This window comes from Mustela putorius, unplaced genomic scaffold, assembly GCF_011764305.1.
Source record: "Mustela putorius furo isolate JIRA1106 unplaced genomic scaffold, ASM1176430v1.1 tig00000139_pilon_pilon_pilon, whole genome shotgun sequence".
Classification (NCBI taxonomy): Eukaryota; Metazoa; Chordata; class Mammalia; order Carnivora; family Mustelidae; genus Mustela; species Mustela putorius.
The window spans coordinates 11,752,012-11,777,254 of record NW_025421293.1 but is presented as its reverse complement, the minus strand read 5'-3'; the positions used below and the strand labels follow the sequence as shown (position 1 = coordinate 11,777,254).

Genomic DNA, 25,243 nt, shown 5'->3' with positions numbered 1-25,243 from the left:
TCCACTCTGCCCCCAACAGACCAGCATGCCTCCCAGGGCCTCGGTCTCCCAATCTGTCACACAGTCCAAGTACCCCGAGACCAAGTCCCCACAGAGGCGTGTGGCCCGTGCCCACCCGTTCCCACACCTGCCCCTGGGCCTCGGCCAAGTCCGAGCTGGGACCGACATACCACTCTTGGCTTTGGTGCTGGGTTTCCGCCCACGCCCTCGTGCCTTGGCGCCGGGCTCCTCCGTCCCCAGGGTGCCACCATCTTTGCTGTCCCCAGTGTCTTTGCTGGTCTTCCGGCTGCGGCGCTTGGCACTTGGCACCAGGAGAGCTGGGGAGGGCTCCGCACCTGCAGGGCACACAGACGGGGGCTCAGGCCCAGGTCTCTGCTCTCCTGGCCACCAAAGTATTGTCTGTCGTGGGGGACAGGGGCTGGACGACCCCGTGGCTGACCCCACGTGGCCTTGCCTGCAGGGGCTGCACGGCTGGGGAGAGCGGCCCCGTCTGCAGGGGTGCAGTCAGGTGTCTGCACGCACAGGAAGCTCCATGGGGCTCCTCAATGAACAGCGTGGGTGCAGCTGAGACAAGACTGCCCCGTCAAAAACACGGAGGAAGCTCAAAACCACTGAGCCCTAGAAGTCAGGGAGTCCGGCCAGGGGACCCGAGCTTCGTATCACACACAGGGCCGAGGCAGGAATTCCATGCTCTCGTGGACACCGGGAGCATGGAACATCCGGTACCAGTAACTGGGCTGGGGAGCCCGAGGAGCCCCTTCCTGATGCTAACTTGGGGAGCCTGACCCACGGCTCCTGCCATGGCCACCCTAAGGGTGTGAATGGTCCGAACGTGGCCAGAGCCCAGAGTCGGGCTCAGCGGGGAGCCAGGTGTGGACGTGAGGGTCACCCCCGCCCCATCCCTGGGCAGCAGAGCCGGCACTCACACTGGATCTTATAGTCGGGAGGCAGGAGACGGATGTGGGAGAGGGGGATCCTCCCCGTGTCCCCATCATCAAACTCGACGGTGATCAAATCCCCGTCATCCTCGAGGCCGAGCAAGCCTGTTGGCAGAGGGGCAGAGTGAGGAAGGCCCATGGACCTGCTCTCTGAGGGGCACAGGGGGAGCAGACACCAGCCAGTGAGCGGCCCTGGGCTTGACCTGTGCGAGTACAGGTCTACAGTGGTGCAGAATGTGAGCTTCAGGGCACGTGGTCCCAGCAGGAGCCTGGGGTCAGGGGACTACAACACCGGACAGGCTAAGAATGTACACCTAGGGCACAGCAGAGCTGCTCCCACATGCAAAAGCCCCGCCAGACCCCAAGGACAGGGCCGTGGGCAAGGTGCCGGCCTGTAGCTGGTGCACTCCGGCTGCTGAGACCTGGGGTCCCCACAACACAGGTCTGTCCACACACAGTTTCCAATCTGCTTCCTAGGGACCAGCAGGGCCAAAAGGACAGCCTCCCAGGAGAGGCAGATATGGACCAGAGAGGTCAAAGGGGAGGCCAAAGAGCGAGCACAGGAGCCCCTACGAGGGAGGAAGAGGGACTCAGGAGACAAGGAAGCTGGAGAAGCCCCACAGGGAAACCGTAGATTCTCGGGGAAGTTTAAAAAAACGGTAACATGGATACAAGCAACAAGATATGAAACAAAATAATTTTTTTTAAAAAACCATGAAGACAGGACACAAACGTTCAAAAAGGAAAGAAGAGATGAGGAGAGGGAAGGATTGATTCAGAAAATAAAAATCTCTTGGGAATTTCTCCCATGACAGCAGGAATTTTAGAAACTCAAGAGATCAGAAGGGCCAGAAGAGCGCGGTTAGCGGAGGGTCCTCCCCGGGAAGCGGAACAAACAGGGGAAGAAACAGACAACCAAAAAGAAAAAGCTAGAAGTGCCACCAGCGGCCCAGCTCGGGAATGCACGTCCCAGGGACCAGCTCACAGGGGCAGCGCCGGCGGCTGGGGACAGAGGACATCTGCTTCACGGAGCCCTCCGCCCCCAAGTCTCCAGCAATGCACGCGCGCGCACACACACACACACACACTCACTCTCACTCTCTCTCTCTCTCTTCCAGCTCCAGGAATACTGACAACATCCTAACAGTTTCCAGAGAGCAAAAGCAAGCCTCCTACAAAGCCCTGGCAGTAATCACGGCACTGAACTTCTCAGACATCGGAAGCCGGGTGACAATGGCCTGGTGCCCCTGAGGCGGGGGCAGAAAATCATTTCCAACCCAGGCCTGATGCCCAGCTCAGCCATATATCGAAGCACAGACTAGAACGGCGATCAGGCGCGCACCTAGTGGAAGGATTTTGACCGCGGGCTGTCCTGTCCTGGGCAGCGGGTCGGGGGTAGTGTTTTTGTTAAGGTAATGGACATCCACACCCCCATCTCCCAGAAGTGTGTGGGGTCTGTGATGGCTACGGGGCGTGCTGTTCAGCTCCTATGACTTTCATCGGTCTAGCTCCCCAATCTCTTACTCTGCTAACAGCACCCCAACTGTCCGGGGGGCCACCATCCCCTCTTGTCAGTCCACATGTGGAATCAGAAAGCTAATGTCGCTCATGAGTGTTCCGGGTGAGACTCGCGGCAGTCAGCGACACCCGTGTATCCCGAGCTCCATCCCAGGACTTAAATGGGAATCAGGGTCAAGAGGGCTCTCCCGATGGCAGGACCCCCGAGGGGCTGATGTGAAGCCAGAGGGCCCGAGGGCCTGAGGCTGTGGCCAGCCCAGAGGCCTGGTAAGTCACTCGCATCTGTGCCCACTGGGGTTGAGGCCCGACCGAATGGGGGAACGGGGGATACCGGGAAGACACCGGGGGACCCACCTCGGACCACGGTGCCTGGGTACAGGCAGCGGTACTGCTGGCTCCAGTAAGCCGCGATCCTGGTCCCCTGCGGCAGGAAGCGGGTGGAGGCCGGCCTCACATCGTTGATCTGGAAAAACCAGGGACTGAGCACTGGGTCGACCAGGAATGGCCCCAGCCCCCACCCACCCCACCGGCGGTCGCCAGCCCGGCCCTCACCGCCTCCTGCAGCAGCTGCTCCAAACAGTAGATGTGGGGCCGGTTCCCACGTTCACCCTCCACCACCACACGGTATCTGCAAGGCCACAGCATGGGCGCGCTGATAGGACGGACCCCGTGGACCCTCCTGCCCTCCCCCAAGCGCCAGCTCTGCCTCCCAGACCTCCCAGGTGGGACACTGGAGCCTGGGGGGCTGTAGACACCCTGTATAAACCTAGGGCAAGTCTTTTCCCTCCTGGGTCTGTTTCCTCCCCTGGATGGAAAGGGGTTCCGGGTCCAAGAGAGGCCGGCACATCCCGGGGGCTTCCGGGGCCGTTCACCCAGCTCCGAGAAGCAAAGCCGCCTGCCCCCAGGGGCCCGGCACCCTGGACATGGGACCAGCGGAGGGTCCTCGGGCCCTGAGCCCAGCACCGCGACCCACGCAGCCCCCCGGGGCCCCACTCACATGTCGGGAGAGTGCACCGTCTGCACGTGGCCCGCGTACAGCAGCTTGTCGTCCATGGGGATGAGCACGCGCAGGCCGTCCTTCAGCTCGTCCTTGTCGATGACGCAGGAGCGCGGGGCTGCAGGGGGGCAGTGGCGAGGCAGGGCTGGAGCCGGGGGGCAGCCGGAGACCCACTCTACCTGCCCCAAGCTCCCCATCCCCCACCCCTGCAGGCTGTGTGTGTACACGCGTGTGCCCACCCGTGTGCCGGACAGGCCTTGTGCAGAGACACACGGCGGAGCCATGAGCAGCCTCTCCTGTCCTGACCCAGGCCTCTGGAAAGCTTCCAAGCAGGGAGGAACCAGGCGTGACAGCCTGCTCGTGCTGGCCCTCCTCTACCCTAGAGACCACGGCTGCTGGGACCTGGGCAAGAAGCTCCAGGTCATTGTACCCCTGATGGGCTGGCTACCCCTTCAGCCAAACGTCCAGGACGTTCCACTGAGAATGTAACTGGTCCCGGCAGAAGCCAAACTCCAAACTTGCCAGCAAGGCTGTCAGCCCTCACTGGCCCCTTGAACCACCTCTGAGCCTGTTCTCATCCTGAAGCTGCCTCTGCCCTTCGGCTTGAAGGCCACCTGCTCCTGGCACCCCAAATCCAGATGCACCTCAGTTTTCCTCCTCCAGGCTGGGTCACACTGCTTCCGACACTCAGGCCCACTCTCCTGCCCCATGGGACCCTGAGCCTGGCTCCACCCGGCTGCGATCAGGCTAGACAAGCCCGCACAGGTCACCGGGCCACACAGAATGGCCCACCCACCTGGCCATCGCCACCTGCACCCACGCCACAGCCTCACCGTGGGCGCGTGGACTGCCCACCCCTCCATGCCCAGCGTGACCACGTGACTTCCTCTGGCCAGTGGCACAAGGGAGGAGCTCCCACTTGCCCTCGGGAGCCTCTGGCAGCACAGCCATCGCGCCGAGCAGTCCCTTGAGCCCTCCTGCTGCTGGAACGAGCCCAGCTAGCCCGCAGACAGGGGAGGGCGGACACCTCCCGCCATCCACCACTGAGAGGCTGTCACACACCACAGCTGACTCCGGCTGGGCGGAAGGCCCACAGCCCTGCTCCTCCTCTTGCTCCCAGCTGCCCCACCCAACTCACATCCTCCGCCACCCCTCCGAGCCCCAGACCCCGGGGGCCACGTGCCAGGCGTACGTCGCTTCCCGGGGACATCCTCCGGGCTCCTCACACTCCAGCCAGCAGAGCACAGCACAGGACTGCCCCTGCCCCCTCCGCGCCTACAACTACCCGTCCGCACCCCTTCTCACCTGTTCACACGCCGCCCCACAACGTGCCCAACCCCACCCCATCTCCCTCAAACCACTCCGCCTCCGTCCGTGCTGCCCCACTGCGCTGCAGCCCACCGCTGCTCACCGGGATCCTCACAGGGCCTCCCACCCAGACTCCCAGTCCCCCCTCTGGACCCCCCCAAATCCGTCCGCGACAAAGCAGTCAGGAAGCACTTTCCAAACCGCTCCGGCCGCACGGACTTAGACAAACTGACAGGGTCTTGTTTCCACAGGGCAAAGACCACACTCTCCCTGTGGCCTGCGAGACTCAGCCATCGGCCTCTGCGGCCCCCGACCCCGTGCCTCCCCCCCACCCCGTGAGCTCACCAAACCAGAGTCCAGCTGGCCTCTCTCGGTTCACCATGGACACCAGGCCCCCAGCCCCCCATCTCCCCAGGTACCCTCCTGGGGCCGCCACTGCCGGCTAGAGCCCCCACGGCCTTGCGGTACTCACCTGGAGTTAGCGGCCGCTCCACGGCCCCGCCGCGGGGCAGGTGCTCATCCTCGGAGAAGCTGGAGTCCTGGTTGGGCTCGAAGTCCTCCTCGGCAGCCATGCTCTCCATCAGCTTGCTCACGGCTCCCCCCTTCCCCCGATTCTGGGGACAGAGCACAGCAGGCCAGTGCCTGAGGACGCACCATCCCAAGCTCTGCTGCTTAGGACCCTCCCTAGACACCCAGGGTCACACGTCCGGCAGCAGGGACACCTGCCACAGGTGCAGCAGGGGTCCAGCTGGCCTCAGCCCACAGGCCCAAGGGAGGGCAAATTGGGGCCACACGTCGGTCAGATGGTCAAGCCCACAAGTGCTGCCGCAGCACCTTCAGACACAGTGGGTCTGAGGATGAACAGCCCAGCCAGGGACTGGAGGGCACGGGGGCTGGGCACACCCGGGCTCACCCCTGTCTGCAGGGGCCCATGGGGACCTCATTCTTGGGCACAGCAGGCCTTACCTCCTTCTTCACCTCCTTCCCTTTGGCCTTGGCCTTGCTCCTCTTGGCAGCGGCCGGGGAGCCGGTGTGGGGAGCCCGGGCGTCGGGGGGCAGGGCGGGAACACGGGGTGGGGGCAGCGCAGCCCCTGAGCCAGCCTCCTTCCCCTTCTTCTTCTGGGTGAGGAAGCATCACAGGTGCCATCAGAGGCCGCCCACCCCCGCCACTCACCCTCCAGGGAGAGGAAAAAAACACCTCCTCTCCTTCCCACAAGCGTGTTTTTTCTTAATCCTAATTGTTTTATTACTACTATAAGTTACTTACTGTAAAAAAAAAAAAAAAAGTACCCAAGTGCATGTAAGTGTAACTTCCTCTCCAGTGCAGCCCATCAACTCCACAGCACTAATTAGAATCACCAGTGGCTGCCTGGCGCATCCTTCCAGAACCTTCCACCAGCTCGTACAACCACGTAAACACACAGGCTATGCAGACACATCTGCACACACATGGTGTTCTTCTTTTTTTAAACACAGAGGGGAATTTACCAAAAGTCCTGCCTTACAACTCCTCCTCCCCAAAGTTTATCTGATAAACACGGAGACTGCGTCACGTCAGCCGCTGCTCGTGACATGATATGTGTGTGTGTGTGTGTGTGTGTGTGTGTGTTGAGGGGGGGCGGGGTGCAGGTCATTTAACCCCCTGCAGCGGATGGAGGCACAGGGGTATCCACTTCCAAGGGATGCCACAAAAACAGGACAATACAGGTGAGTTCCACAGGCACGTGCCAGAAGGAGCAGGCAAAACCCTTCCAACTACCTCTGGGGCACCCCAGCAGTGAGGGGAGAGCCAAGTCCAACACACTCCAAGCTCCCCCCAGGGATGGGGAGCAGGATGAGCTGCCCCTCCGCCCCCCACCACCCGTGCCCACGGTGTGGAAACCGGTCTCAGAGCACCGAGAGCACACCCGCCGGCTTCAGGCATCAGGCACCAGCACCCGGCTATCCCGGGACCTTAGGGAAACACTGGCGCATCACAGATCCAGTTACAAGCTTTTAGGCCAGCGGTGACGGTGGAAAGAACAATGTGGGGGTACTTGATGCTAGGAGCCAGCTCAGGCTAAGGGCCTGCACGACCCAGGGGAGATGGGCAGGCGGCAGGATTGGGCACAATGGGGGGTCACCTTTTTAAAAGACACATTCCTGAAACAACCAACCAAGATCATGGACCAGAGGATGTGGGAAATGAAGAAACATAAAGAGAAAATCCCGAGCGAATACTAAAAAGACCACTGCAGACGTCATGGCTTCCCAATAGACAAGTGACATCCACAGCACATGGCATTCTAAGGGACAGAGCAGATGTCGGTATGGGGACAGAAAGTATTCGGTGTGGCTCCCCACTTGCAGGGGGATGAGACAGAATTACATTTTCTTGTTTCGGATGCACGCCTTCACCGTTCACATTTCGGAAATCGGAAGGCATCCTGGGGATCGAAGGACCGTCTGTAATGCGGTTCTGTTGACTTTTCCCCCAAACATCTGTTGTAAGTAGCTCACCCCAAGGTGACCATCTCTGCAGCTGTGCGTGTGGGGGCATTGGGGGGGCGGACAGCAAGACGGGCTCTGGGTGGACTTGTACTTTCTTCCTTTCCTGCGACCTCCACACCACAGTTCTAATCAGACAACACTGACAACGGTTTATTTCCCGCTGGCCAGAAAGCCCTTTCCTGGGAACCTTATTTTTTTTTAAGTAAGAAAAGAACTCCCGGGGAACCGGGGTGACTGGTCAATTGAACATCCATCCGAATCTTGGTTTGGGCTCAGGTTGTGATCTCAGGGTCCTGAGTTCGAGCCCCAAGTCGGGCTCTGTGCTCAGCAGGGAGTCTGCTTGGGATTCCCTCTCTGCCCCTCCCCCGCAAAATAAATAAATAAAAATGCTTTTAAGAAGGGTAAAATAAGGCTGATGGCAAATAGCAATGTACAAGTCTCAGAAGGATATGGAAGCGTATCTCCCAAAACTACGAGCACTGGCTGGTCCTGGGGGGGGGGGTTCCGCGGGCATCTCTGTCCTCCTTTGGTCAACAGTTCGCCTGCTCTGTTCCAGGCCTTCACTGTGCCATCAGAAGGCTGGGCTCAGTGAGCCCCTGCGCTCCTCCCCAACACAGGGTGCCACGTCCTGGCCAAGGACCCAGGGGCCAGTGTGGCCCAGGGGGTATTCAAAGCTCAGCCTGGGTGATCATTAGCAGCCATGACCTTGGCGAAAAGCAAAGCCACCTGTGAAGTCCAGTTAATACGTATAACCTGTTTCACAAGGTCTCGTGATACGCGAAGATGGGAAGAAATACAAACTTGGTCTCTGCCCCTGGCTCCTGATCCAGGGCTCCTAAGCCCCTTGGGACGTCCCAAGGATCATCGGAGCACCTTTTGTCCTGATAAGAAGACTGCGGGTTAGCCCCCCGCTAGCCTTGGGATGGGCGCCAGTTGCCAGCAACACCAAGCCAGGTGGAGGAGCCAGGAACTCTGAGTTCAACCCACAACCCCCACATCCACCGCAGAGGGGAGAGGGGAGAGGGTCCAGAGACTGAGTTAATAATCCTGCCAAATAAGTCCCCAAATAAACCCTACTTGAGGGGTTCAGGGAGCTTCTGGGTTGGGAGCACCTGCAGAGGGCAGGAAGCGCCTCTGCCCCTGCCCCTGGCCTCTCTCCCATCTGTGGCTGCACTGTATGCCTCCTGATCAACCGTCACAGTAAGGAAAGCGCCCCCTGGGTTTTGGGCATCTCTCTGGGGAATCATCGACCCTGAGCTGCGGGTCCAGGGAACCCCCGCTACACGGCCAGTGCTGCCGCCAGAAGCTCGGAGCCAAGCTGAAGCCCGGGACGGGCGTGAGAAGCGGGGCTGAGCTGAGGGGCAGTCCTGTGGGACACGGCCCTCCGCCAGCTCCAGGGAGTGTGTGCTAGAAGGGTCGTGAGCGGACAGCAGTTTCCCTTTGCTGGTAAAGGACGTACAAAGTGGTAAAGGGGTGAGAGGCCACCTGAGCCCTACGGCGGACCATCTGGTGAGACCACCACGAGCACGTTGTAGTATCCAGCACCTTCCCTCCAAGGCCTGGGGAAGGCTGAAGGGGCTCAGGCCTCTGAGCACAATCACCGCCAAGGATCCAAGAACACTGCACCTGCCTCCCCGGCCCGTTACAGGAAATCAGTGCCAAGTCTCATCCCTCAACATGACATCTTGTAGAATGTCACCGTTATCCGAGAGATCACCCTCCATCGGGGTTGGGGATGGGGAGGCCGGAGTCAGAGGCCACTGCCGAGCTGCCAGCTGCTAGGCCTGAATGCAACCACACACCTGGGCCATAACCCTGTCCTAGAGAGCTCAGAAAGGAAGCATCCTCCGGCTGGGGAGCCCAGGCAGACAATTCAGGAAGAATCCCGCGGGCGGTCGGGGGGAGCCACACGCCACAGGAGGACCGACAGAGTCAGACTCTGTCTGCGGCACAATCAGCCATGTAGCACATAACCGTGACCGCAGAGACCCTGATCTATGGTTCAAGCTCCTCACGGGAGTGACGGCCCTTACTCCAACCCGGAGACGGGCACCTGTACCAGAGCCCTTGCTCGAGAAGCACGCCGAGTGCCTCCCTATCACAAGTGGGGGTGGGGGGTTCGCCAGTGCTCTCCTTTGGGGTCCCTGCACCTGGCTCCCACAGGAGGGTGTTCCCCTGGGACGGGAAGGGAGGGAGCCCGCCCCTGTAAGGGAGGGGTGAGGCCAGGTCCCTTCCTGCCGCGCCCCACCCCCCAGGCCCTGCACGGAGCACCTACCTTCCTGGGGTCCTTCCTGTCCTTGGCACGGCTGGTGTCCTTGCGGGGGCTCAGCGGGCCACCCTTGCCGCAGCGGCTGGGCTTGGTGGCAGCAGGGGCAGCGCTGCTGGGGGCTGGGGCGGCGGCCGAGGCGTCATGCAGGAAGATGCGCTCGCTCCGGCGCCGTGTCCACAGGTCGTCGTCGCTGGCCTCGGGCCCCGCCTCAAAGCCGGGCTCCTTGGCGCCCCTCAGCTTGCGGGTCTTGCGCCCTTTCTCTGCCGCCAGCTTGGCCTTGTCGGGGCTGGTGGGACCAGGGCCCCGGGCGCTGGGTGCAGGGGAGGCCAGGGAGGGCCCGGGCTCCCCTAGTCCCTTCTTGGGCCGCAGCAGCCCGGTAGGCGACCGCTTCCGCACCTTGACCTCACTCTCCGAGTCCGTGTACTCGAACTCCGTGCCTGCGTGCGAGACGAGGGCAGCGGCTGTGGACAGGGGCTCCCGGCACCCCCACTTCCCACCCACCCAGACACCCTGGCTGCCAGCAGAAGGCCACGGTCCCAACCTCCTCCAAGGGAGGCTTCTCATTTCCAGGAGAACCTGAGGCCCAGAGGAGGAGGAGGGGGAGGACTCACGGGGCCACAAGCCTCTGAGTGGCAGGCCCTGCTGGCCCCACTGCTATCCCGAACTGACCCCTCCCCCCACCGTGGCTGCCCAGACTCTGCTCCCTCCTCCTCACCCCCCAACCCCCACAAGAACATCATCAGGGACCATGAAGATTCCTGCTTGGCCCCACATGAGCTTCTCCTCTGCCTCCTATACGCCCCGTGGGAATCCCAGAAGCCAGGGCAGGCCAGAGAGGGCCTGACGCCCGCAGGGAAGCAGCTGGAAAGCCCACATGAAATCCCCGAGCCCCACGGGGCCTCTCTCAGCTTCCTGGAGCCGCTTCTCAGAGATGGGGAGGTCCCTGGCACCCACTCCCTTTTAGAGGAGAGGCCCTGCCAGAACTTGTGCAGCCCTGGGGCCCGGCCCCCTCCTGTCACACCTGAAGCTCGGCCCTTCCCAGAGACAAGGGGCAGGGCTCAATCCAGGCCCTGGAGCTGCTGGGCTCCTCTACACACAAACCTCTCCCGATGCCCCGCTGTTCTCCAGCCTTCAAACCAGCACCTGAACTACTGCTGGGCCCTGGACCGCCATGTCTCTCCGGGCCTCTACTTGGACACCTGCAGCCTCCTATCTGAGAAGGTCCACTTGGCACCCTGGGGAGTCCTCTGTCCACACTTCATCGCCACAGGCACACAGCCCACTGATCTGTCTATCTTGTCCTGCTCGGCCCCACAGAAACAGATCCCTAATTTCACTACCCCAGGCCTACTGACCCCAGGGCAGCTGGCAGCCTACCCTCCAGGGCTCCTCTGGGAGGCCCAGCCCCATCACCCAACAGAGGCAGCCAGGGCAGTGGGCTGGGCTGCGAGGGGACACACTCCGTGGGAGGGAGCCACCGGCAAAGCTTACCGATGCCACTAATTAATCTTTTGTTAACAGACTTCCCACTGCACAGGGAGGCAGCTGGGGGCTTTCATGGCTGATTAGGGGTGCAGGCCATAAAACACAGGCTGGATTTCTGCTGTTGGGTGTAACGGAATGAGGCCGTGTCTCACGGCAGCCTCCGACAGAACCCCATTGGAAAACCTAGACCCCATCCAACACTTCAGGGACGACACCTAGGGCGCGGGACTGCCGGGTGGACAGGGCAGTGATGGACAGTGGACACATGCTTGGAAGAGGGAAGCGGGACCACATGAGTAAGGTTGGAGGTTAAATACTTGACGAGGCCAGTGGGGCAGCAAGAATGGTGCGCGGTGGGGGTGGTGGCGTGTTCTCCGGAGGGCCCTGGGGTGGGGACAGGCAAGAAGCCCAGAGAGCAGGAGCACGTGCCCAGGCCTCAAGGCCGCATGGTGACACAGCAGGGAGTTGAGTCCGTGCCCTTGACTTCCACCCGGCGTCCTGTGCTCCTACCCCCTCCCCAAGAAATAAGGCGGTAAAGGAGGAACAGACCCGACAAAGCACTAGAGATATAAAACAGAAGGGTAAGACACAAAGAGACTAAAAGTCAAATGATGGAAAGGATATAAACCACACTAACAGCAACTGAAGAGCTGAACGTGCTCCACTAAGTATCAGACAAAACTGACCTTACAATAAAAATTGTTAGAGAACATATTTAAATGATTAAATGGTCAGTCCCTTAGAAGATACAATTTATAAACAGAGATGAACGTAATCGGGAAGCATACAAAAAAAGATTATACACCATGACCAAGTGAAATTTATTCCAGGAACAGAAAGTTGCTTCGACATATAAGAAAATCAATGTAAGGTACCATATTAATAAAGGACAAAAAACCACACAAACAACCTCAACAGACATAGAAGAAGTAACAGACAAAACCCAACACTCTTTCATGATAAAATCACTCAAACCAAGAACAGAAGGAAATGTTCTCAACCTGATAAAGACATACATAAAAATTCACTGCTGACATGACGTTTAATGGTGAAAGAATGAATGTTCTTCCTTGACGATTAGAAGACAAAGATACCTGTTCTTCCCACTTCTATTCGACATTATACAGAAGATTCTAACCTAGGCAATTAGGTTAGAAAAATAAATAAAAGGTATACACATCTGAAAGGAAAAAATAAAACTATCTCTATTTGCAGATGACATGATCTTGTATTATAGAAACTACTACTAAAAACCTACTAGAACAAATGAGTTCAGCAAGATTGCAGGATACAAAATCGATATGCAAAAATCACCTCTATTTCTATACACTAGCAATGAACACTGCAAAGATGAATTCGATTTACAACAGCATCAAAAAATACTCACAAATTAAAATTAGTGCAAGACTTGTACAGTAAAAACTATAAACACTGCTGGAAAAAAATTAAGCACATAAATAAAGGGAAAGACATCCCATGTTCATGGATCAAAAAATTTACACTGTTAAGATGCCAGTACTCCCCAATACGACCTATTGATTTAACACAATTCCTATTCATAATCCGAGTGGGCTTTTTTTGCAGGAATTCACAAGCTAATCATAAAATCCATATGGAATGCAAGGGTCTCTGAGGCAGAAAGACAGTCTTGAAAAAGAACAAGTATGGAGGACTCGTATTTTCCAATTGCAAAGCCTCCTACAAAGAAAGATTCCTGTGGTAATCTAGACTGTGCTGCTGGTCTAAGAACAGACATCTACACTGATTGACTAGAACAGAGGGTCTAGAAATGATCCTTCATATTTATGTTCTGTCGATCTTCCTTCCACTAGGGCACCCAGACCATTCAATGGGGAGAGAACTGACTTCTTAACACAAAGATTCGGGGACAATGCTGTCCACAGGCAAAGACCCCTCCATCCCTCCATACACAAAAATTAACTCAAAATGGATCACAGCCCAAAATGTAAGTCACAAACCATAATCTTAGGAGCAAACAGGACTGAGTCTTGGCCTTGGGTTGGGCAATCCTTTTTTTTTTTTTTTTTTAAAGACGCAAACGCCAGAAGTACAAGTGATAGCTTTGGTCACCATCAAAATTTAAAACTTTAGACAACTTACAGAATGGGAGAAAAAATACTTGCAAAACCATGTTTCTAATTAGAGCGTTATAGGTAAATATACAAAGAACTCTTACTCAATGACAAGATGACAACCCAATTAAGAAGTCAGCCAAGGGTTTAAATGGGCATTTCTGCACATACAAAGGTCTGCTAAACATAAGAAAGGGTCCTTCTATCACCAGGAGAAATCCAAATCAAAACCACAATGAAAGACCACAGCACACCCACTAGAATGGCTTCCTCCCCAAGAAATAAGGTATCATCAAAAAGACACATAGTAACAGGTATTGGGGAGGAACTGGGGAGGAAATGGGAACCCTCACAGAGCGCTGGGGGAAATATAAGTGGTACAGCCACTTTGGAAAAGTTTGGCATTTCCTCAAAAGGTGAAATACCAAGTTACCAGATAACCCAGCAAGTGCACCCTTAGATCTGTAGCCACAACTGAACACACGTCCACACAAAAACGTATACACCAATGTTCCCAGCTGCATTATTCATGACAGCCCAAAAAAGGAAACAAAACCCATTAAGTAGATAAACCAAATGTGGTATATTCATAAAATGCAGCATTATCCAGCCATAATGTCTTAAGTCACACAAGAAGAAACAATCTGAGTAGACCTTTATCTATTAAAGCGATTGAATCAATAATTAATAACCTTTAAAACAGAAAATGCCACGCCCAGATGAGGTCACTGCTGAATTTAACCAAACATTTAAGGAAGAAATTAAGCCATTTCTCTACAATCTCTTCCAGAGGATAGAAGCAGAGGGAATACTTTCGACTCATTCTAGGAGGCCAGAATTACTCTAATACCAGAAGTATTAAACCAGAAGATGACAGTACAAGAAAACTACAGACCAGTATCTCTCATGAACATAAATGCAAAAAATACTCAACAAAATATTAGCAAGTGAAATCCAACAAGGTATGAAAAAAAATTATACACCACAACTAGGTGAGATTTATTGTTCAACATCCAAAAATCAATTACTGTAATCCATTACATCAACAGCCCAAAGAAGAAAAAAATCTCATCATATTAATAGAAAGCATTTGACAAAATCCAGCCCAAATTCATAATAAAAACTCTCACTAAACCAGGAATAGAGGAGAACTTCCTGAACTTGATAAAGAAGAACCATAAAAACCCTCCATCATACTTATTGAGAAAAACTAGAGGATTTCCCACTAAGATCAGGAACAAGGCAAGGATGCCCCAGCTACCACTTGTTTTCAGTATCATACTGCTACAAGTCCTAGCTAATGGAGTAAGACAAGGGAAAGAAAGTATATTGACAGGGAAGGAAGATAGAAAGCTGCCTTTGTTCACAGACGACATTAAGAGTCTATGTAGAGGGCGCCTGGGTGGCTCAGTGGGTTAAGCCGCTGCCTTCGGCTCAGGTCATGATCTCAGGGTCCTGGGATCGAGTCCCACATAGGGCTCTCTGCTCAGCAGGGAGCCTGCTCCCCTCCCTCTCTCTCTCTGCCAGCCTCTCTACCTACCTGTGATCTCTCTCTGTCAAATAAATAAATAAAATCTTTAAAAACAACAAAAAAAAAGAGTCTATGTAGAAAACCTCACACAATCAACCAAAAAAATCTCCTGGATCTCATAAGCCATTACAGCAAGGACACATTTTACAACCTTCATGTATATAAAGTCGCTCACTTTCCTACATACTAGAAATTAATCAGTTGAATTTGGAATTTAGAACACGATACTGTTTGCGTTAGCACTCCCCAAAATGAAATACTTAGGTTAAATCTAACGAAATATGCACAAGATCTATGGGATGAAAACTACAAAGCCCTGATGAAAAATCATTTCCACACTCAAGGAGAAGAAGACCTGATACTGTCAAAATGTTCATTTTTCCCAATTTGGGCTATGGATTCAATACAATTCTGCACAACATCCCAAAAGTGGATACCAAGCCTACTAATGTCAAAGTTTACATGGAGACCCAAGACACCCAGAATGGCCAGCTCAAGATGGAAGAAGAAGAACAAAGTCTGAGACTAGAATTACCCAGCTGCGAGGCTTACTATAAAGCTACAATGATCATGACAACGAGTTATCGAGTTTTCAGCAAAAGACAAGACAACCAGATCAATGGAACAGAAGAGAGCCCCATAATGGACTCCCATTAATATAGTCAAATAATCTTTCACAACAATGGAGAAAAGGATGTCTTTTCAACAAATGGTATTGGAACCAGTGGAGATGCACAGGCAAAAAAGAAAATGTAACAAATCTTACACCCTTTACAAATTAACTCAAAGTGGAAAAAAAAAAATTAACTCAAAATGAAAAAAAAAAAAATTGACTCCAAACGGATCACAGGCCTAAAGGTAACACGCAAAATTCAAAATCTCCTCGAAGATAATGTAGGAGAAATTTAGATGACCTTGAGTCTCGCAGTGAGCCCTTAGATACACCACCACCAAAGGACCAATCCACAGAAGCTGGACTTCCTAAAATTTTACATTTATGCTCTGTTTAAGACACTATAAAGAGAATGAAAAGACAAGCCACAGCCTAGGAGAAAATACTTGCAAAAGACACACCTGATAAAGGACTGTTTTCCAAAACCAGATAAAGAACTCTTAAAATCCAACATTAAGAAAACAACCCAATTTAATTTGGGTCAAAAAGTGGGGTGGCTCAAAAGGTCATGATCTCAGGGTCCTGGGATCCTCTCTGCTCAGCATGCTCCTCCTCTCTCTCAAGCCTTACTGCCTACAGATGGCAAATAAAATAAAATCAAAAAAAAAAAAAAAAAAAAAAAAAAAAAAAAAAAAATAAAAAGTGGGTCAAAAATCCTAAAAGACATGTCACTGCAAGTTACACAGATGGCAAATAAGCAAACAAAAAGATGTCCCACGTCATGTTACTAGGGAGAGGCAAATTCAAACAAGATACCATCACACAGGTGCCTGGGTGGCTCAGTGGTTAGGCCTCTGCCTTCGGCTCAGGTCATGATATCAGGGCCCTGGGATGGAGCCCCACATCCGGCTCTCTGCTCAGCGGGGAGCCTGCTTCCCCCCCCCCCCCCCCCCCGCCCCCCGGCACCAGCCCCGCCTACCTCTCCGCCTACTTGTGATAAATCTCTCTGTCAAATAAATAAATAAAATCTTAAAAAAGAAAAAAAAGAATGCAAAGACGGGGCAGCCACCACATAAGACAATTACAGCAATTTCTTACAAAACCAAAAGGACTCCTACCATGTGACCCAGCAGTCACACTCCTTGGTATTTACCCAAAGGAGCTGAAAACTTACGTCCACATGCAAAAAAACTGTATACAGATGTTTATAGCAGCTTTGGACAGATGAAGGGGTGGGGTACGAAGGACTTTTAGGCAGTGAAACTACTCTGTAGGACAGTACAATGGTGCCTACATACGTCTGCCCAAACCCCAAAATTGTACAACACCAGGAGCGAATCCTAATGTAAACTACAGATTCTGGGTGACAGTGACACGTCTGTGGCCTGCAGGTTCCTCAGTGGTAACAAGCGAAACCACTGGGAGGGAGAATGTTGATAATGGGGGAGGCTGTGCATGTGGCGGGGAGGCAGGGGGCATAGAGAAATCTCTGTATCTTCCTCTCAATTTTGCTATGAGCCTAAAACTCCCCTGGGGTGCCTGGGTGGCTCAGTCTGTTAAGCAGCTGCCTTTGGCTCACGTCATGATTCCAGGGTCCTGGGATCCAGTCCCGAATCGGGCTCCTTGCTCCGTGGGGAGCCTGCTTCTCTCTCTGCCTCCTCTGCCTTTGCCACTCTGCCTGCTTGTGTGTGCTCTCTCTCTCCCCCTCTCTTTCTCTCTCTGACAAATAAATAAATAAAATCTTAAAAAAAAAAAAAGGAAAAGGACCCAACTGTTAAGCTGTCTATAAGAGACTCACTTTAAATATGAAGATGAGGGGCACCTGGGTGGCTCAGTGGGTTAAAGCCACCGCCTTCGGCTCGGGTTGTGATCCCAGGGTCTTGGGATTGGGCACCGCATCAGGCTCTCCGCTCAGCAAGGAGCCTGCTTTCCTTCCTCTCTCTCTGCCTGCCTCTCTGCCTACTTGTGATCTCTGTCAAATAAATAAATTAAATCTTTTAAATAAATAAATAAATATGAAGATAAAGATAAGATGACAGTAACTGACCGGGAAAAGATATACCATGCAAATAGGAAGCCTAAGACAGGTGTAGTGACTGTTTACTACCACATAAAAGGGATTTCAAAACAAAACATACTAAGAGATAGAAAAGAACACTTTGTAATGATAAAAAGACCAATTTAACAGGAAAACAGGAAATCATAAATGTATATATGTACCTAATAACAGAGCTTCAAATACAGGAAGCAAACATCTATAAGATTAAATTACAAGGAGAAAGAAAATCCTGCAATCACAGGTGGAGGTTTTATACCCATCTGTAAGCAACTGATAACACTAGACAAAAACCAGCAAAGATTCACAAGATCTTAACACCTCCAATCACACTGCCTTGCCTGATAGAACTGAATGATTTACAGAGCACTGTATATAATGGTATCAGAATACGCATTCTTTTTTTTTTTTAAGATTTTATTTATTTATTTAACAGAGAGAGAGACAATGAGAGAGGGAACACAAGCAAGGGGAGTGGGAGAGGGAGAACCAGGCTTCCGGCTGAGCGGGGAGCCTGATGCGGAACTCGATCCCAGGACTCTGGGATCATGGCCTGAGCCAAAGGCAGACGCTTAACCACTGAACCACCCAGATGCTACAGAATACACATTCTTTAAGTGCCCATGATACATTTACTATGAGATACCATATGGCCTCAATGTTTTAGTTTTAAAAGACTGAAATTACAGAGTATTTTCTCTAACCAAGATGGAATGACATTAGAAATCAGTAATACAATAACCAGGTAACCCCCACCAATATTTGGAAAATAATACTTCTAACTAATCACTGAATGAAAAGTAGAAATCACAAGTTAAGAAATGTGTTGAACTGAGAGTAATAATGAAAAAAGGACAACAGACAACATGAGAGACGCAGCGAAAGAAAGCTTCAGAGAGAACTTCGAAGGTCTCCACAAGAAAACGTCCCAAGCTGATTACCTAAGCCTGCATGTTAAAAAATAGGAAGTGGTTGGAAACACACCGAAAGAGAAGGAAGGAAATAAGAAAGAGCAGAAATTGGTGAAATTGATAACTTCCAGTCATGCTGATCAAGAAACAGCAGAAACAAATTATCTGGTTTGACAATGAAAAAGGAGACATCACTACAGACCCCTCAGACTTTAAAGTGTAAAAAGGGAACTCTTTGCCAATACAGTTGAGAACCGGGATAAAACACAGAAGCCTGCAAATTCTAAGATGGCTGATGCATTCAGGGATGAGGACAGGGGCTGTGGACAGGATGCTGCTGTCTGGGTAGCCACAAGCCTAATGGGGAAGGGGTCAGACAGGTGGCATGTGACCACGGGACATCAGGGAACCAGTCAGAGGTTCTCAGCAGGGGAAGTGGTCTGGTCAAGTTTGAGCTTTAAGAGCCCTCCAGCTGCTTATGTACGAAAAATACCCAAGAGGAGTATGCAGAAGGGAAGCCAGAGCCACTGCCCAGAAGAGCCAGGCCCAAATCCCCCAGGGAACAATGGCAGGACATGGTAGGGGTGAAAGGGAGGGAGAACGAAGAGCTGAAAGAGGCAAGGTCAGGGCCTGAAGACTGTGAGGCTGCCCCAAAGATGAGGTCCCATGAGGTGGTACAGACCATAGGAATGAGCTTTTTTTTTTTAGGAATGAGCTTTTGTCCTATAGCGGGCAGGACATGAAGCCAGGGGCACTGGGGGAGATCCAGGGGGTAGAACAGGCTAGCATCCTAGTGCTCATTCTCCCTGTCACAGCCCCTGCCAGAGGGCCTCACATGGACCCCGGAGGTTCAGAAAAGGGCAGGAAGGCCAGGCCAAGGACTTAACCAGGCTGAGGCCAGGTGAGTGCACACCCTGAACACCCATGTTCCCCAGAACCCCATGAGGGGATACTTGGCCAGGCGAGAATGGGGGTGGGCCTAGAAGGTGGTCCCCTGTTTGTCTCAAGAAGGCTGGGGATGTAAAGAGGAAGGAAGTAGGGCCAGGACAAGGCCTAGCCTCCTGCCTGAGCCTGAGGACCAGCTGTCTCCATCTGCCCATCAGGGAAATGGGAGGGTAATCACAGCTAACAGTAACAGGGCACGTGACCACCCCCAGTGATGACCTTTTCCAGGCCCCAACCCCAAGCCTCATGCCCATCTCACCAAGTGAATTGCCTCGAATGCCCAGACTTAGCGGGCCTGTACCTCTAGTTCTAAGTATGCTTAGCCGATTCCCACCTCTCTCTCATGGGTCAGTCTAGGTATTCCCTGCCTGGAGCAGCCTCCTTGGGCTTCTACAGCCCCCCACGGTGCAGACCTGAGGCCTCTCTGCTTCCTGGAGCTACCTATCACCAGGCACCTAAAATGGGGGAGTCAGGCTATGACAGGGCAAGTCAGGGGCATGAACAGTGAAGGTCAGCCTGCATAGCTCTGGAACCCCCTCCTGAGGCAAGTACCAGTACCACTCTGCTCATATGGGGCTGGCCCACAAGGCAGGGCTCCCCCAGCCCCCAGCTCTGCCCCTACCCTTCTCCAAGCCCATTTCCGGCCTGCAGGATGGGACAGTGGTGTCCCTGCGTGCCACCTGCGGGTACGTACTTACCCATCAGGTTCTGCCGCTCTTCCTTCTTCCGGGCCTTCTGCTTGGCCTCCAGCTGCACCACTGATAGCGATGGCCCCACTGTGGGGCTGGGGAGGGCGCTGGCTGCAAAGCGAGCCAGCAGGCCCAGCCCACTCTCCTCCAGGCCTGGCGACAGGGCCCGCTCTCGGGCCCCCAGCCTATAGCCGCCGGCGGCCTCCTCCTCCTCCTCCTCCAGCTCATCCTCCTCGTCCTCCTCCTCGGAGCTCTCATCTGGTGCAGAAAACAGGGGGCGAGTCAGAGCCTTGGCCTCAGCAGGTACCGCCCCCCACCGCCCCGACTCAGCCGGAGCACCAGCGAGAGGTGCACGGCTCCAGCCTAGCACCTCACTCCTCATCAGCCGGGGGTGGTTCCGATACCAGCCCACAGATCCCCCCACCCCTGCCAATGGCCCAGTGCCCCCATCAAAGCAAGCCCAAGACGCGGGCATCCCGGACAGCCCAGAGGTGGGCAGCAGCTTTGGGAATCAGAGGGTTTCTGTAAGGGGGAACACGAACATGCACCTGTGCCGTGGGGAGGGGGACAGACACACGGACAAGGACTGGAGACAGCTCTCTCCACCATCTCACGCACACACGCACACACACGCCCCGACGTACAACATGAAGGCTGAGAAAGGAGGCAGGAGAAGAGGAAAGAGGAGGCCAGGGAGGGGCGGAGAGGGGGTGGGGTGAGCGTGCCAGGGACTCAGGGGCCTGGTGGGGGTGGCGGGGCATGGGTTCTGAGGCTAGTGACAGGAGAAGGTAGAGTTCTATCTCTTCTTGAGCAGGCTCTGGGGTCCAAAGTTGACTCCCAGCGATTCCCCTGAGCTGGGGAGCCTGGGGTAAATCCTGGCCCTCTGGGAGCACTTTTGCTCATCTGTGGCATGGGCCGGCCCTCCCAAGCCATGCACCCAGCTAAGGAGAAAGCACTTTGCAGGCTGAACAAGGACCAAACAGAAACAGGACCAGCCTGTTGTACAAAAAGAAACTGCTGTCCCCAGGGCCAAGGGAGCCACAAGCTGGCTATGCCTCCTGATCTACGAGGAGCCAGGGAGGGAGGGCACGCAGGTCAGCTCTCCTCACTCTGTGCCAGGGGACTGAGGCTTGGCGTGGCCGAGCACTCGGTCAGAACTCAAACCCAGGGCTCCTTGGGTGTCTTGTCACCCAGTGTCTCCTAGAAGGGGGTGTTCCCTGCACGTGAACCAAGCTCTCCACCAAGAACAGAGACTGCAGGGAGATTACAACCTTGCTCCTGACCTTCCCAGGGAGACAGCCTCACACCGCCAGAGTGGGCAGGTGAGGGCACTGGGGGCTAACTGCCCAGGGACACCCGCTAACTCTGCCTGGAGTGCTGGGCACGTGATGGTGGCTCTGGGGGGCCACTAGCCCAGGGCAGGGCCAGGCAAGGCCAGAGGCGACTCTGCAGCAGATAAGGTGGCCCATACACCCCCCCACCCCCACTCTATCTTGGGCAGGGAATGCCTGGGCTAAGGGAATGGAGAGGGGCAGACACAGCCAGCCAACTCCATGTTCTCCTGCCACACCCCGAGCCACCTCTGCTTGCTTGGGTGCAACCAGCAGCCCCAAGTGGTGGCCCCGGGTGCACCAAGGGCGGCAGGGGGTCTGCCTACCCAACTTTCCAAGGGAGCCTGGGTCTCTGGGGTGAGGGAGGTGGACGTGAGCTGCAGGAATCCCTGAAGGGCGTTGAGAAAGGAAGGAGGCAGAGACAGAGGGTTGTTAAGAGGAAGAGGAGGATGGGGAGGAGAGGGAGGAGGGAGAGGAAGTAGGGGAGGTCCGGCTCCCAGAGCAATGGATGAAGCAGGATGGAGGCCAGCGGGGCAGGCAGGCGGCAAGCAGGCAGTGCACACTTGCGATCCATCCACATTGCGGACATCACATGGTTGTCTCCGCCCCAGTGGGCCACAGCGGCAAAGCAGGCTAAGTGTAGGCAGACTTTCGGCAGCGCCTGGGTCCCCCACATCAGGCCTCCCTGGGGTCGGCCAATTTGAGCAGGGTGGCGGGCGGTGGGGGGGGCGGTGGCTGGCTGGGGTGGGGGCACAGAATCAGACGTGTGGCCAGTTTTCCCTTCTAGAGAACACCTTCCCTGGCGGCTCAGGTGTGGAGACTCCAGAACTCTCCCCCATCCAGAAAGATTCCCCACCAGCAACGTACAGTGGGGGAGGGCTGGCTCTGGGTTTCTGGATGCCTGGAATGTCTATATTGGATACCAGTCAGCCAGCAGCAGCCCAATCCCCGCACCTCGACGTGGAAAAAGTACTTGGAAGGAAAAACCCAAAACCAGGGTTCGCTTCCCACAAAGCAAGATTGGTGGTCTCTGGAGACCCTCCCCACCTCCGGCTGCTATGAGCCTGAAAAGCCCCCACTGGCTGCTTCCCATGGTGGCTGGTCTGCTCAGGCTGGGGTATGCGGGGCAGGGGGAGCAGTGGCGGGGGTGAGGGGGTATCTCCGGACCAAGGAAGCCTTTCTGGAGCTGTCCACACCTGAGGCGAGAGAGCCTACCAAGGGCAGAGGGAGGAAAAGTCCCAACAAAGCAGCCCAAGGTAATACAGAAAAACTTTTTCTTACAAAAACCAAAACCAAAAAAACTTGGCTCGGTATGTGGGGTCGTCTGGTGTAGCTTGGTTCGGTTTGGTTTTCTAAAACCCGATCGATAAATGCCAAAGCAATCCGCTGCTGCCATAGCCGATGGGGGCAAACCCCGAGGAGGGGAGGTGCAGGGGGACACAAAGAAAAGGGTTTTGCCTACCTACGGAGCAACGAGCCAGGCTCGGACCCAAGCTCAGTGACCCGCTGCGCTGTCTGCCCTACTCCCAGCCTTCGCTTTGCGTCCAGAGTGCAGCGTGAGAGCAAATGCAAGAGACCAAAACAGACATTCAAAGCATCATGGGCAGGGATCAAGGGGGAGGGTATGGTCAAGCTGCTGGGGGGAGAGAGCAGACACTAGAAAGCCAAGCAGTCAGGTGTTTTAGTACCGGATGTCAGGAAGACCCTATTACCCAAATATCCCTGTCAAGACCTGACCAGCGTTGTGTGTGTGTGTGTGTGTGTGTGTGCGCGTGCGTGTGTGTCTGTGTCTGTGTACGCGTGCAGCAGGGCCCCTCGCCTCCCCTATCTGGGCTCTCTCCGCTGCCACGTCTGGCCTGCTCTGAGGGGCCTCTGGCTCCCTCTGCCCACTCTGGGCAAATGGCCCTGTGCCAAGACATCTGAAGGGGCTGCCTGCTTCTCTATGGGGTCGGGGCTGGGGTAGGAGAGCTTCAACTCACAGAAGCTGGGACTCTGGCTTTAAAGGGGAGGAGCCAAGAGGGGAGAAGAGCAGGTCAGGGAGGGAGGAAAGAGAACGGTGAACCAGCCAGACTGGTCCAGAGGCCAGGACTCGGGGCAAAGGAGGCTGACCGGTCAGTTAGTGAATTCCCCACTTCCTTGGCCCAAACTCCATTCTCTCGCAGCAGCCCAAGAGAACATGGGTCCCAAGGGCATCTGGCTCCCTGCTGTGCCATTTCCTGGTCACCCAAATGGACCTGGGAAAGTCAGGATGGAGGTGCGGGCAGGGAGAAAGCAGACCAGGAACGGGAGCACAGCTGGAGTCAGGGTAGCCTCTGGTCCCAGGGCCTGAGCCAGTTCCCGTCCAGGTGGGCCCCTGCATGCCCGGGCCCCACCCCAGGGGGCACAGGGACTAGACTCTGGGAATCCCTGAAGGGGCTCCACCCAGAAGCAAATCCCTAAACCAGGGTGAGGAAACACTTAAGAATCCCCTGGCTCCCCCACTTGTCCCTGGGACGCCAAAACCAGGATGTCCACCGGGATCACAGAACCACACCCTCTCCTCACAGGTGAGGCAGATGGGCTGGGGGTGCTGCCAGCTGACCAGGCCTGTGGGCTCAGTGGCCAGTGCTCTCTCCGAAGCCCCGGGCCCCCCGCCGCTCAACGTGGCAATGAAGCCCACGCTTTCCAATCTCACAACAAAACTCGGGGTGGCAAATGGTCTTGACCCTGCACTGCCTACACGCCCTTTAAAACAGAAATACGTGTTAGAAAACAAGTGTTTATATTTTTAAACCGCTGTTACACAGGAATAGAGCTTTAAGAAAATAAAAAAACAAACAGGCAGCTAAAAAACAAAACAAAACAAAAAAGATGAAGCTGGAGGTGAGCACAGCTGACTTTAAGCCTGAGAAATGAACGCATGCCAACAGCTACCAGGGATATTTGAGTAACAGAGAAGAGTGGCAGACAGCCTCTTCCAGCTCTAGCCCTTGGGGGAGGTAGGGGTGCGGGAGGCAGGGGGAGGGGAAGGAGGAACGAATGAGGGGAGCGGCAACCTAATGGTCTAGTAAGGACACAGCAAGAGAGACAAGGCACACGGGTTTAGTTAAAAATGAACTCGGTATGTTTAATAAAGCTTGGTATTACCAAAATCGCGGTACAAACATCAAGTCACACGCCCACACGACAGAATTCCATTTACAAAATGTCCCCCCAGGAGGCCTCCGAGAGAACCCGACCCAGGCCTGCGGTCTAGGGGGGCAGAGGAGGCGAGGAGGGGGGCAGAGGGGGAGCGCGGAGGAGGGGGAGACTAAAAACAGTCCGTATAAAGGCTCAAAAAGAGCCAGGCCGTGGCGTTATCACAACGATACAGGTACAAATAAGAACAAAAATAGAAGGACTCAGGCGGATACAGCAGGCTACGCTGCCAAGAACCAAGATGGCCGCCCTTCCCGAGGCGTCCCAGGTGGGCCACCTCTGCCCGCCATCTCCTGCCATCTCCTGCTCGCTCGCTCGCTCTCTCGCGCTCTCTCTCACTCACTCTCTCTCTCGCTAGAAAACACGGAAGGTACTTTGTGTTTGGAGCTAGTAACCTTGGTCAAACGAGTCCTCCGAGGAATCGCTGAAGGAGGAACGGGCCTCGACCTCTTGAAGCAGCAAACAAAAGGGCTGCTTCCTGCCGGCGGCCGGCTTGGGTTTCAGAGTCCGGGCGGCCGCCAGGCCCCTCTTGGTCAGCTTGGGGCCTCCGGGGGGCTTGTTCTTTGCCACCATGCCACACAGGATGGAAGACGTCAGTTTGGAGCTGGACGGGCCTTGGGCAGACCACTCGTCCTTCAGGAATTCTTCGTCTTCCTCTGAGTCCGTATCTGCAGTCAAAGTAGTTTTTAATAAAGTAAGTCATGGAGCGCTGGGAGGAGACGGAGGGGCTGGCGTCCCTCGTCACTCTCAGTGGCTCTGAGAACGCCCTGGCGCGCCGGGGCAGAAAGCTCCGAGTGCCTACCGGCCGTGCAACAGGCCATGTCCCACCGCCTAGACCTCTTCTCCCTGGCCTGGAACTCGACTCTGGCCTGGGAGGCCCCCGGGCCACAGG

General features: G+C 54.8%; 1 protein-coding gene across 2 annotated transcripts in view; it reads right to left on the bottom strand.

The window, feature by feature from the left end:
• The window catches only part of TNRC18 (trinucleotide repeat containing 18), an 83,137-nt gene that overhangs the window by 4,994 nt on the left and 52,900 nt on the right, over positions 1 to 25,243 (bottom strand). For both annotated transcript variants that reach the window (XM_045075151.1, XM_045075152.1), the window contains 10 exons: positions 24,747 to 25,019; positions 19,853 to 20,101; positions 9,527 to 9,957; positions 5,728 to 5,880; positions 5,234 to 5,375; positions 3,454 to 3,571; positions 3,009 to 3,084; positions 2,811 to 2,919; positions 927 to 1,043; positions 171 to 335 (listed from right to left, as the gene is read on the bottom strand). In XM_045075151.1, coding sequence (XP_044931086.1) covers positions 171 to 335; positions 927 to 1,043; positions 2,811 to 2,919; positions 3,009 to 3,084; positions 3,454 to 3,571; positions 5,234 to 5,375; positions 5,728 to 5,880; positions 9,527 to 9,957; positions 19,853 to 20,101; positions 24,747 to 25,019 — 1,833 coding nt within the window. The remainder of the gene's footprint in view (positions 1 to 170; positions 336 to 926; positions 1,044 to 2,810; positions 2,920 to 3,008; positions 3,085 to 3,453; positions 3,572 to 5,233; positions 5,376 to 5,727; positions 5,881 to 9,526; positions 9,958 to 19,852; positions 20,102 to 24,746; positions 25,020 to 25,243) is intronic.